The 12,980-nt window shown below is 39.8% G+C and overlaps 1 protein-coding gene across 11 annotated transcripts in view; it reads left to right on the forward strand.

The window, feature by feature from the left end:
• Positions 1 to 12,980, forward strand: part of HERC1 (HECT and RLD domain containing E3 ubiquitin protein ligase family member 1) — a 191,398-nt gene that overhangs the window by 134,501 nt on the left and 43,917 nt on the right. For all 11 annotated transcript variants that reach the window (XM_037155568.2, XM_037155565.2, XM_037155574.2 and 8 more), the window contains 2 exons: positions 61 to 259; positions 2,455 to 2,615. In XM_037155568.2, coding sequence (XP_037011463.2) covers positions 61 to 259; positions 2,455 to 2,615 — 360 coding nt within the window. The remainder of the gene's footprint in view (positions 1 to 60; positions 260 to 2,454; positions 2,616 to 12,980) is intronic.

The following is a 12,980-nucleotide window of genomic DNA, read 5'->3' on the forward strand; positions in this document are numbered from 1 at the left end:
GTCATATTTGGAAAAAAAACAAATCCTTATTGCTTTCTTCACTTTTGCCTTGGTTTATAGAGATTGATCAACAAGCTGAAGAAAGTGACCAGGCTCAGCAGGCACAGACCCCAGTTACCACTAGCCCATCAGCCTCGAGCACAACTTCCTTTATGAGCAGCTCACTAGAGGACACCACAACTGCCACCACTCCAGTCACTGACACAGAAACAGTGCCTGCGTCTGAGTCCCCAGGAGTGATGCCACTAAGTCTCCTCAGGTAGGGAAATTGACCTTCAGACTGTGCCGTATTTGATGCCTGTGGTTATGAACACACAGTTGTTCTCTTGTGAAGAATGTGCCCAACTAAATCAAAGACGGTCTGTAGCTACAAGGAATCTAAGAGTTATATGGTCAAACCCAATTTACTGAAGTTGGAAATGTCTCTTAGAAGTTTAACAACTTGCCCCAAGTCTCACAGCCAGTTACTGGTGTCCGAGAGCTAATCAACCGTGTACCTGCCAATCAGGTACTCTAGCACTCTATCTCCTTATAAGTTTGGGTTTTTTTTTTTTAATTTTTTGGGCTAGGATTTTGAATATGTTTTTCATCAAAAAGTAAATTCTTGAATTTCAGCTGTTAGAGTTTTAAGAGCAAGCTCACCTCCATGAAATTTTCTTTTTCCAGGTTATTTTCCCTTTAAAGCATAATTCCTTTATGCTTACTGTAAGGTCAAGCAAATTTTCTTTTCAAATGAAAACATGTCTATGATGTTTCTACAGTCAAACCTGTTTTAGTAGATTTGTAAATTTTGAATAATGTTTATGTTTCTTTTTGCTCCACTTTGCCAAATGTATACATGAAATGAAACCCTTGAGAGAAGCTATCTGGGGGGGCTATTTTGTGAGTTCTCTCACCTAGGGCTTACATGAAATAAAGGGAAGGAAAATGGACAGTCTCCCTTTTCTTCTGTCTTTTCCCCCTTCCCTTAACTGACAGGTCATTATTATTCCCCAGCGTGTAGACCGACATCTTAGAGACGAGAAGAGAGAGTGGCTATTATAATGATTCTTAATTTTTGGTGTTCACAAGAGCCACCCAGGAAGCTTTTTAAAGCCCTGTGGATATATCTCACAACAATTCTCTGAGTAGATCTTGTGGGGCACATATTTGTATTTGAATTAAGTTTCCCTAGTGATTCTGATGGAGTGACCTCACATTAAGAATTATTACTCTGGTTTTGGGCAGTAGGAATACTAATCCTAGTAGCTACCATTGCCCTGTCCTCACACGTCTGCCTCTTAGCTCTCACTTAAATAACGCAGTTCCAGACAGTGTTTCATTTTAAGAAAGGAAGAAGAGAGGAAGGACAGGAGAGGAAGGATAGAATATTCCGATACTGTTTTTAAGGCATCCACAGAGGGCCAGCAGCACTGTGACTCCTTTTTGCCTTTCAGCTCTGTAGTGTAGGCATGGGATTCAGTGCTCTAATGATGCTCCCTTGCTCCCAGATGCATTCACCAGGCCTTATGACTCCCCCTTCCTTCTCAGTCTTCATTTCCCTGTTATTGGCTGGGACTGTATTAGAGCTATAATTGTTTCTGCCCGTCTGAATATCATTTTACATGCGTAAAATCAGGAACAACTGCTCCCTACACAAATCCAATCTTACCACAATTATTCGAACATGTTAACAGTGCTTTCTTGATACTTAAAAAGTCATGATTTCTGTTGGACAAATCAAAAAATTGGTCAGCAGCATTTTCCTGGACTTTGTTCTTTAGCCAATGTCTGCGTTCTTAGCCTGAGAGGGGCTGCCTCTATACCTTGCCTTCTCTGCACAGCTGGCATATCATTCTTATGCTATATTTCAGTTGTGCTGGGTAACTGGACAGTTTTCTTTCCATAACTTACCTATAATCTATTGCCTTGAATCCATGTGAATAATTTCATGGCTAGCTAGTGAATTTATATTTGAAATAGCTGTAAATTACCTGTCTTGAAAAGTGTGTTTTATTCTGTAGCAGCTTTATGCCTACCAAAATACCTGTTATCTTGGTGTTACAGTAAAGTTCCCTAAAGGCAGGGATTTTTAAAAATCTGTTTTGTTAATTGCTCTACTGTATTCCCCCAGCTGCTATGTTATTGGTATTTTGCTGAACAAATGATAAGATATTATTACTGGGATAGTAAAAGCATCTTATGAGATACTGATTTTTAAACTATGGTATGTTTCTCCCTCCCAGTTAATTATAACTAACTTATATAGTTTTCCAGGTCATATATTCTTTTATAAGACTGTGAATATCTACAGGTCTGGATAAAAGTAGGTTTATAGCTGTGAGTTCTCGAAACACATATTTGTATTATTATTTATTAATTATTGTATTATTTTTCATAGGAACAGCTGGAAACCTACTTTTGCCTTGTGTTTTGTAACTAGATTTTTATGCTAACCATGCTGTTTTCTTAAAGGCAAATGTTCTCTAGTTACCCCACTACCACCGTACTTCCCACACGACGTGCACAGACTCCTCCAATATCATCGTTACCGACCTCTCCTTCTGATGAAGTAGGAAGGAGGCAGAGCTTAACTTCTCCTGATTCCCAGTCAGCAAGGCCAGCTAACCGCACAGGTGCGTGTGTTATGCACTGTGACCCCAAGCCTCTTGACATTACAGATGTGTGAGATTTTATTATGTAGGCATATGTTTTGTCTTCAATGAAGATAAAGCAGTGATTTTAGTTGAGGGGGGGGTCTGCCCATCAAACTGAGCCATCTTCTCTATTTTGAATCTGTAGATTGAATTACCGTTATTTGGGAGAGAATAATATGCAATATATCAGTCATACTAGACCTTTCTTCTTTTCTTTAAAGTATATATATTTTTTAACTTAAAAATTACAATTGACATTAAATATTATTTCAGGTGTACAGCATAGTGGTTGGACATTTACATAACTTAGGAAGTGATACCCTGATGTATCTAATACCCAGCTGGCACCATACATAGTTATTACAATGTTATTGATTATATTTCTTATCATGTGCTTTACATCCTGATGAATATTTTTGTAACTACCAGTCTGCACTTCTTAATCATTATCACCTTTTTCTCTCATCTCTCTGGACCCCTTCCCATCTGGCAACCAAACTTTTTTCTTTCTAATAATAAAGGCATTTTTTAGTGCTGTGAATTTCTCTCTAAACACTGCTTTTGCTGCACTTTATACATTTTATAATTACATTTTATTGAATACACTATTACATTTGTCCCAGTTTTTCCTCTTTTGCCCCCCTCCACCCAATACCTCCCATTCCCTCAGGCAATCCCCACACCACTGTTCATGTCCATGGCTCATGTGTATAAGTTCTTCGGCTACTCCATTTCCTATCCTGTACTTGACAACCTGAGGGCTTTTCTGTGACTACCTATTTGTACTTTTTAATCTCCCTACCTCTTTACCCTTTCCTGCATACCCTGCTCCCATCTGGCAACTATCAAAATGCTCTCTGTGTCCATGATTCTGTTTCTGTTCTTGTTTGCTTAGTTTGTTTTTTAGAGTCAATTGTTGATAGATGTGTATGTTTGCCATGTTATTTTTCATAGTTTTTATCTTCTTTTTCTTAAATAAGTCCGTTTAACATTTCATATAATAAGGGCTTGGTGCTGATGAACTCCTTTAGTTTTCTCTTGTCTGGAAAGCTGTTTATCTGCCCTTTGAGTCTAAATGATATCTTGATATCTGTGCTGGGTAGAGCAAGCTCGGCTGTAGGTCCCTACTTTTCATGGCTTTGAGCATTTCTTGCCATTCTCTTCTAGCCTGCAGTTTCTTTTGAGAAATCAGTGGACAGTCTTATGGGAACTCCCTCGTAGGTAACTCTCTTCTTTTCTCTTGCTTTTAAGATTCTCTGTTTATCTTTAACCTTTGGCATTTTAATTATGATGCGTCTTGGAGTGAGTCCCTTTGCATACACCTTGTTTGGGACTCTGTGCTTCCTAGACTTGCATGTCTATTTCCTCCACCAAATTAGAGAAGTTTTCTTTCATTATTTTTAGATAGATTTTCAATTTCTTGCTCTTTCTCTCCTTCTTCTGACACCCTTGTGATGTGAATGCTGGACCTCCTGAAGTTGTCCTAGAGGCTGCTTACACTATCCTCATCATTTTGTATTATTTTTTTCTTTGTGTTGTTCTGATTGATTCTGCTTGTTCTGATTGAATCTGCTTGATTCTGCTTGATTGATCCTGATTGGGTTTGCTTCCTTATGTTCCAAATCATTGATTTGATTATCAGCTTCATTTACTCTACTGTTGTTCCCCTGTAAATTTTTTTTCAATTAGTGAATCCTTCATTTCTGACGATCTTTTTTGTGCTGTTGAGGTCCTCACTGAGTTACTTGAGCATCCTTATAACGAGTGTTTTGAGCTCTGCATCTTGTAGATTGCTTATTTCCATTTTGTTTAGTTCTTTTGGGGGTTCTCATCTTTTTTTTTTTTTCTTTTCATTTGGGCCATGTTTGTCTTCTTATTTTGGCAGCCTCCCTTTGTTTGTTTCCATGTATTAGATAGAGCTGCTGTTGATTCTTCTCTTGGTCACATGGCTTAATGTAGTAGATGTCCTGTAGGTTTCAGTGACACAGCCTCCCCTATCACCCAAGCTTGGTACTCAAGGTGTGTCCTTTGTGTGGGCTGAGTGTACCTTCCTCTTGCAGTTGAGCCTTGGTTGCTCTTGGCAGGTCAGTGAGAGGGGGTTATTTACCCAGGCCAGTCAGCTGCAAGGATTGGCTTTGACCACTGATCACCAACCTGCATCTTTCGTGGAGGATCAGCTGTGTAGGGGCAGTTTGGTGGTACTCTGACATGCTCTTTAGCTATCTACTGGATGTGTAGGCCCTGGGGTTTGCTGAGTGGTGCAGGCCAAGGTCAGCCCCTGCCTGTGTTCTGTCTAGGACCACCCTGCCTGAACTATAAAGCAGTTTGAGATGGTTGTTATATGTGCTGGGCTTGGAGATTCTCAGCTGAAGCCAAACTGTGAATCTAGACTGGCTACTGCTTATGCCAGGCCTGGGATCACTGAGAAGAGAGAGAGTGGCTAAGGATTCACTGAGGCCAGCTTTGGCTTGTTTGTAGGGATTTAGGAACTTGTGGAGCATGAGCCAGAATCAGCCATTCAGGTGGAAAAGTGTCTGTTAACAGCTTGGGTGGGCCTGTAAGTTGGATGTGGCAGAGTCTTGGAATCTCCAGACCGGGGCAAACAATATTAGCCAGGTTGTTGGAGTCTCAGATATGGCACCTGCCTTTTGGGTCTGTGGCTCAGTCTGCATGGATGTTGTTTAATTCTGTAGTTGTCAGACTTTCATTCAACTCAATTTCTGATGGTTCTGAGTAAAGGTGGTTCTATAATTTAGTTGTACTTTTGGTCATTAACCTTTTCTTCTGCAGTGTGTGATATGCTTTGAACCTATCCAGTGCATATTTTCCATTTAGACACTGAGGTTTCATTTCTAGAAGTTCAGTGTAGGTCTTTTCTTTAAATCTTCTGTATCTCTTTGACATGCTTAGTATTACCTCTGCCTTATCAAATACGTAGAATACAATCAGTTCTCATTACTAGAATAGTTGTGTTTTATAAAGTCGGTGAATACTGAATTAGTAAAAAATGAATCATTGCTCCAAGGTAAAATACAGGGTTAGGTTTCTGTGAGCTTCTAGTAAAATTATGTCAACTAATCAGTATATAATCTTGTCTTATGTATGTTTCTATTGAATTCAGCATTATACTTTACATACATTGTTGATTCGTTAGCATCAAAGTCATGACCAGCAATGCCATAATTCATGCCTGAATGAAGTTTGTCTAACACATATGTTTTCTCAATAAGGCAACCCCCACAGGTTTTTACAGCCAGGGGTTTTTAGTCTTTAGTTTCCCATGCTGAAACCCTGGGTTTCATGGTCTTTCTTGTTCCTCCTGGCTTACCTGCACCTGAATGTGGGGTCACCTACTATTACAGCCTTCTTTTATTCAGGAATGCCAGACAGCATTCCAACACTATGTTTGGGGACCATTTAAACAGAAATAACCAACAAAAAGGACAAAAATGCAACAAATGTAACACTGTGAAAAAAGACACTTGTTCATAGTTTGAGAGCTTAAACAAGAATGTACAGGCCAGGATGGAGGCATAGGCAGAAATGCTTTGTTCCCTTGCACAACGTAAAGAAGGATAACAACAAATTTAAAAACAAAGAACAATCAGAACTGCCAGAAAATCATTTGTATGGTTGTCCAACAACCAAGGAGTTAAAGAAACATTCATCCAGACTGGTGGGAGGGGCAGAGATGGGCAGCCAGGTTGGCGAGGGCACACAGTAAGACAAGGCAGTGGACCACGAAGGTGACCCCACATTCATGTGCAGGTAAGCCAGGAGGAACAGTGGAGGAGCAAGACAGACCACAAAACCCAGGGTTTCAACATGGGAAACTAAAGACTGAAAACCTCTGGCTATGAAAACCTGCGGGGCATGTGGCAGTGGGAGGAACTCCCAGCCTTATACGAAAGTTTGTTGAGGCTCCCAGGGTCCTAAAACATACACAAACCCACCCACCTGTGAATCAGCACAAGAAAGGGCATGATCTACTTGTGGTAAGTAAGGGAAGTGATAGAAAGCAGGACGAAAGGGGAGCCAGCAACATTATTCCCTCTTGAACCCCTTCTCCACAATGTAGCAAAGAGGATTGCCCCGCCCTGGTGAATACCTAAGGCTCTGTCCCTTACTACACAGCAGGTATACCAAGACAAAGAAATATGGCCCAAATGAAGAACAGATCAAAACTCCAGGCAAAGAACTACACGACAAAGAGATAACCTTTTTTTTTTACTTATATGCCTCTTTTTATTCATTTTTCTTTTTTTGTTTTTTTGATTTTATTGATTATGCCATTACAGTTGTTCTATTTCCCCCTTCATTCCCCTCCACCCTGCACACCCCCACCCCCACAATTCCCCCCTTTAGTTTATGACCACGTGTCTCAAGTTCTTTAGATTCTATATTTCCCCTACTATTCTTGTCCTCCCCCCTGTCTATTTTCTGCCTACCATCTATGCTACTTATTTTCTGTACCTTCCCCCCCTTCTCCTCCTCCCACTCCCCTGTTGCTAATCCTCCATGAGATCTTCATTTCTATGTTTCCCCTCCTGATCTAGCTGTCCTCTTAGCTTGCTTTTGTTTTAGGTGTGGTTGTTAATAACTGTGAGTTTGCTGTTCTTTCACTGTTCGTCTTTTTTATCTTCTTTTTCTTAGATAAATCCCTTTAACCTTTCATATAATAAGGGCTTGGTGATGATGAACTTTTTGAATTTGATCTTATCTGAGAAGCACTTTATCTGTCCTTCCATTCTAAATGAGAGTTTTGCTGGATAGAGCAATCTTGGTTGTAGGTCTTTGGATTTCATGACTTGGAATACCTCTTTCCAGCCCCTTCTTGCCTGTAAGGTCTCTTTTGAGAAATCTGTTGACATTCTGATGGGAACTCCTTTGTAGGTGACTATCCCCTTATCTCTTGCTGCCTCTAGGATTCTCTCCTTCATTTTAATCTTGGCTAATGTAATTTTGGTGTGTTTCTTCTTGGGTCCAACTTCTTTGGGACTCTCTGAGCTTCCTGGATTTCCTGGAAGTCTATTTTCTTTGCCAGATTGTGGAAATTCTCCTTTATTATTTGTTCAAGTAAGTTTTCTACTCGTGGCTATTCCTTTCCCCCTTCTAGTACCCCTATAATTCAGATGTTGGAGAGTTTAAAGATGTCCTGGAGGTTCCTAAGCCTCTCTTCATTTTTTTGAATTCTTGTTTCTTCATTCTTTTCTGTTTGGTCATTTTTTTTTTTCCTTCTGGTTCACTCCCTTGATTTGAGTCCCAGTTTCCTTTCCATCACTATTGGTTTCCTATGCAATTCCCTTCATTTCAATTAGTTTAGCCTTCATGTGTTCCTCTAATTTGTGACTAAAATCAACCAGTTCTGTGAGCATCCTGATCACCAGTGTTTTGAACTGTGCATCTGAAAGTTTTGCTATTTCTTCGTCACTTATATTTATGGGCTCTGGGGCTTTGAGATCTTCTTGAGCAATTTTTGGTCTGTTCGTGCCCGTTAAGTACGAGGAGCAGAGCCTTAGTGTTCACCAGGGCGGGGCTGCCCAGGTTGCTGGGTTATGAAGCTGTATGTGGAGGCGGGGTCAGAGCGGGGAAATGGCTCCCTGGGTCTGCCCATTCAACCCCACGCCTGGGATTCAAACGCCTGAGTCAGTCTGACCAAGTTTTCCTGTGCAACCCAGCTCCACCAGCTCCTGGCTTCGCCCCTCTTACCGGTCAGGCCGAAGAATTTGTTGTTATCAGACTTCTGAAAGGTTCAATTTTCTGTGTTCTGGCTGTGTTTTCTGTTGCTAATATTTTGTTGTCTCTAAACTTGGTTGTGTGAGAAAGCACGGAGTCTCCACCTATGCCTCCATCTTGGCGGAAGTAAGAGATAACTTATCTGATGTAGAGTTCAAAACATCGGTAATCAGGATGCTCACAGAATTGATTGAATTTGGTTGCAAAATGAATGAAGAAATGAAGGCTACACAAAGTGAAATAAAGGAAAATATATAGGGAACCAACAGTGAAGGTAAGGAAACTGGGACTCAACAACTTGGGCCAGAAGGAAGAAATATGCATCCAACTGGACCAGAATGGAGAAACAAGAAGGCAAAAAAATGAGAGGTTTAGGACAACTTTAAGCATTCCAACATCTGAATCATGGAGGTGCCAGAAGGAGAAGAGGAAGAGCAAGATATTGGAAACTTATTTGAACAAATGAAGGAAAACTTCCCCAGTCTGGTGACAGAAATGGACTTCCAGGAAGCCTGGAGAGTCCCTAAGCAATTGGACCCAAGGAGGAAAACACCAAGACACATTATAATTAAGTTACCCAAGATTAAAGATAAGGAGAAGATCTTAAAAGCAGCGAGAAGAAAGAAGACAGTTACCTACAAAAGAGTTCCCATAAGGCTATCAGCTGATTTCTCAAAAGAAACCTTACAGGCAAGAAGGGGCTGGAAAGAAGTATTTGAAGTCATGAAAGGCAAGGACCTATATCCAAGATTACTCTATCCAGCAAAGCTATCTTTTAGAATGGAAGGGCAGATGAAGTGCTTACTAGATAAGGTAAAGTTAAAGGAGTTCACCATCACCAAGTCCTTACTATATGAAATGTTAAAGGGACTTATCTAAGAAATAGAAGCTTAAAAACCATAAACAATAAAATGACAAGAAACTCACCACTATCAACAACTGAACCTAAAAAGATACAAAAACAAAAACTAAGCAAGCAACTGGAACAGGAACAGAATCACAGACATGGAGATCATATGGAGGGCTCTCAATGGGGAGGGAATGAGGGAAAAGGTACAGGGAATAAGAGCATAAATGGCAGGCACAAAATAGACTGGAGGAAGTTAAGAATAGTGTAGGAAATGGGGAAGCCAAAGAACTTAATATACAACCCATGGACATGAACTAAGGAGTGGGGGGATGCAGCTGGAGGGTACGTGGGGGACAGTGCAGGGAGGAGAGGAGTAAAGGAGAAAAAAATTGTGACAACTGTAATAGCATAATCAATAAAATATACTTTGAAAAAATGCAGAGCATCGCCTTGTTCGACCTCAGCAGGGAAGAAATGCCTTGGGACACTGACATTTTGTCACTCTGAGCATGAATGATTGTGAAAACCATGAATGTCAATTTTGGAGTTGCAAATGAATTTTAATGAGTAGATGAATTTGCAGATAGGGAATCCAGAAATAATAAGGATCAACTGTAATATAGTATAATATCCATTTTAATGTCATTCTCTATTTTCATTCATTATCTCTGTCATATCTGGGTTTGTTCTATTGACCAATTTTTTTCTCTGTATTTTGAATTATATTTTCTTGCTTTGCATGTTTGATAATTTTTTATTGGATACCAGATATTGTGAATTTTACCTTGTTGAGTGCTGAATATTTTCTGTTTCTTTAAACATACTTTTGCTTTGTTCTAGGATACAGTTACTTGGAAAAATTTGATTCTGTCAGGGTTTCCTTTTAAGCTTTATGTGGGACCAGGGCATCCTTTAGTTTGGGGCTGATTTTTCCCCACCACTGAATCAGTACTTTTCTTAGTATTCTATCTAGTGCCTTATGCATTGCAGAGTTTTTTTATTCTGGCATGGGGTAACACAAACTCTTACCAATCCCGTGTTAGCTTCGAGGATTGTTCTGCCTGTTACTTCTTGGGGGTTCTTTACCTAGCTTTGGATAGTTGCTGCATTAGCATCAGGTGAAGACTTGAGAGAAAAGAAGGACCCTCAGCATATTTCTGGAGTTCTCTATCTGTGCAGCTCTCTTCTTTCCATATAGCTCTCTTCTTTCTGGTATTCTATGTTATGAATTCTAGCCTCAAATTCCCCAATGTGTCTTTAAATTTAGAGATAGCACTGAGTTTAGGTTGAATTTACCACCCCTGAACTGTAGCTTGGATACAAGCTACAGTTCAAGCAGGTATACCTTGCCTCATTTCTCTTCTCTCAGGGATCACTTTCCTATACTGCCTGTAGTTGTTTAAGGTGAGGGTAAATCTAGTATCTGTTACTCCATCATGGCTAGAAGCAGAAGTCCAACAGACATATCAGTACTATCACCACTGTAGCAGAAGTGATATTTTTTTATAGAAATAATTAGAGTTATGGTCAACCCTTCCTCCTCCCCTCCCTTCTTTCTAATTTAATTCAAAAGCCATTAAGTGGGGCCACGCTAGGTAGTCATTCATGCCAGCAGGGTTTGGGAGGTGGCTGGCATGGTGGCTCAGAGTGGGGTGTCAGAACAAGATTGGGGCAAGAAAAGCTCCTTGTGTATGTGGGAGTGGGCTGGCATGGAATACTGGGATCCAAGTGGGGTAAGGAAATGTCCACATGGCCCAGAAGCACCAGGCGTCAACCATGCAGAATGAAGAGGGCCTCCACTAGCACTGTCCACTGAGTGCTGGGGGCAGTGATACTTCAGTAGCAATAATCACACCTAGTGCCGAGACCTTATCTTCTAAGTACTATTTCTCTACAAAAAGGAACCCAAATCTACTGGGAGAAATGACGAATTTCATGGTTTAGTATGCGATGAGCCTGGAATAGCTTGTGCCAGGAAATGATAAAGTACTCAAGAGAATAATAGACACATACTTCAAGGGTATGGAAATGAGATTGAAGGTGCTTCCACTGGCCAAACCACTGGGAGGTTTGGGGCATGAAAATAAAAAGTTATGATGATAGTCATAGATAATAACCCATGAATACAGTGAATACACTGGCCACCCTATACTGATGGAGAAAGGAGAAGCTTTGCTTTAGAGTGGAGTACCAACTGATGAATCTAAAAGGAGTGATGGACATAAAAACCCATTATTTGTTAACCATCTTAATAATGATGAATTCAACTAGTGAACATAAGTGGATGCTAGTGATTAAAACTGTTAAAGAATGGGATATATGTATTCTCATAGTTCCTCACCACAAATACTTAATAATCACAATGGCCAAAAAAAGTGCTTTTACAGTACAGAAATCTGAAGATACCACCAGCTTGACTCAAATGATCAAACTTAGCATGGCCAGTAATGGGACAAATTGAAGTGATGTACCATCTAATAGAATTGCGGTGACAAGAAGGCAGTATCAGTTCTGTGGCACTCCAGCGAAAAAGCACAACTTGAATCTGATCATGAGGAAACATCAGACAAATCCAAATTAACAGACATTCTAGAAGGACACTAAAGAGAAACATGAAAACTAAATAAATGCAAAGGTGATCCTGGATTAGATCCTTTTCTGTGAAGAACAATACCTACAAACAAGAAGTGCTGGTGAGGATGTGGAGAAAGGGGAACCCAGACTGGGTGGGAATGCAGACTGGTGCAGCCACTGTGGAAAGTGGTATGGAGACACCTCAAAAAATTAAAAATGGGTCTGCCTTTTGACCCAACAATCCCACTTCTGGGAATATATTCGAAGAAACTCAAAACATTAATTTGAAAGAACATAAGCACCTTTATGTTCATTGCAGTATTTTTTATAATCATTGAGATATGGAAGCAGCCCAAGTGTCCCTCAGTAAATGAGTGGCTAAAACAACTATAGGACATTTACACAATGGAATACTACTCAGTTATTTAAAAAATGAAGAAAATTTCACCCTTTGCGACAGTATGGATGGACCTGGAGAACGTTTTGCTAAGTGAAATAAGCCAATAGGAGAAAGACAAACACCATATGATTTCACTCATGTGGAAGCTGATGAACAAACAACTAACAAGCCAAACAGAGATAGGTTCATAGTTGGAGAGCAGATGACAGGTAGGTTAAGGGGGTGGAGGGATTGAACAAAGAAAAGAAAAGAAGACTCATGGACAAGGACAACAGTGTGGTGGCTGCTTGGAGGAGGGATATAAGAGGACTAAAAAGGTAATGTAAACAAATGAAGATTAAATTTAAAGATTTACAGACATTTTTGGTGAAACTAGAATAAGATCTGGATTACATGATAAATTCTTAAGTTCCTGACTTTGATGGTTGTATTGTGGTTATGCAGGAGAAATGTCCTGATTTTTAGGACTTGTGTATTAGTGAATTCAGGGGAGATTATCTGCTACTTACTCTCAAATGGTTCAGGGTTAAAAGAATTCTTTTTGTACTCTTGCAAATATCTGTTAAGTTTGAAATTTTTGTAAGTAGGTAACTATTTCAAAATGTTTTAATTTTTTCAGCAGTTTTGCATTAACAGGTTTATTTTTATGAAAAACCTTAATTTATAACAAGTTTAATCATAGTTATGCATTTAGTCAATTCTTGTTATAGTAAAGTTTCATTAAATTTGGGCAGTATTAAGAAACTTGTGGTTATGAGAGCACTTTCTACTCATGGTATGTAGT

Source organism: Artibeus jamaicensis, unplaced genomic scaffold (genome assembly GCF_021234435.1).
Source record: "Artibeus jamaicensis isolate MK-2021 breed Jamaican fruit bat unplaced genomic scaffold, CSHL_Jam_final contig_548, whole genome shotgun sequence".
Lineage (NCBI taxonomy): Eukaryota > Metazoa > Chordata > Mammalia > Chiroptera > Phyllostomidae > Artibeus > Artibeus jamaicensis.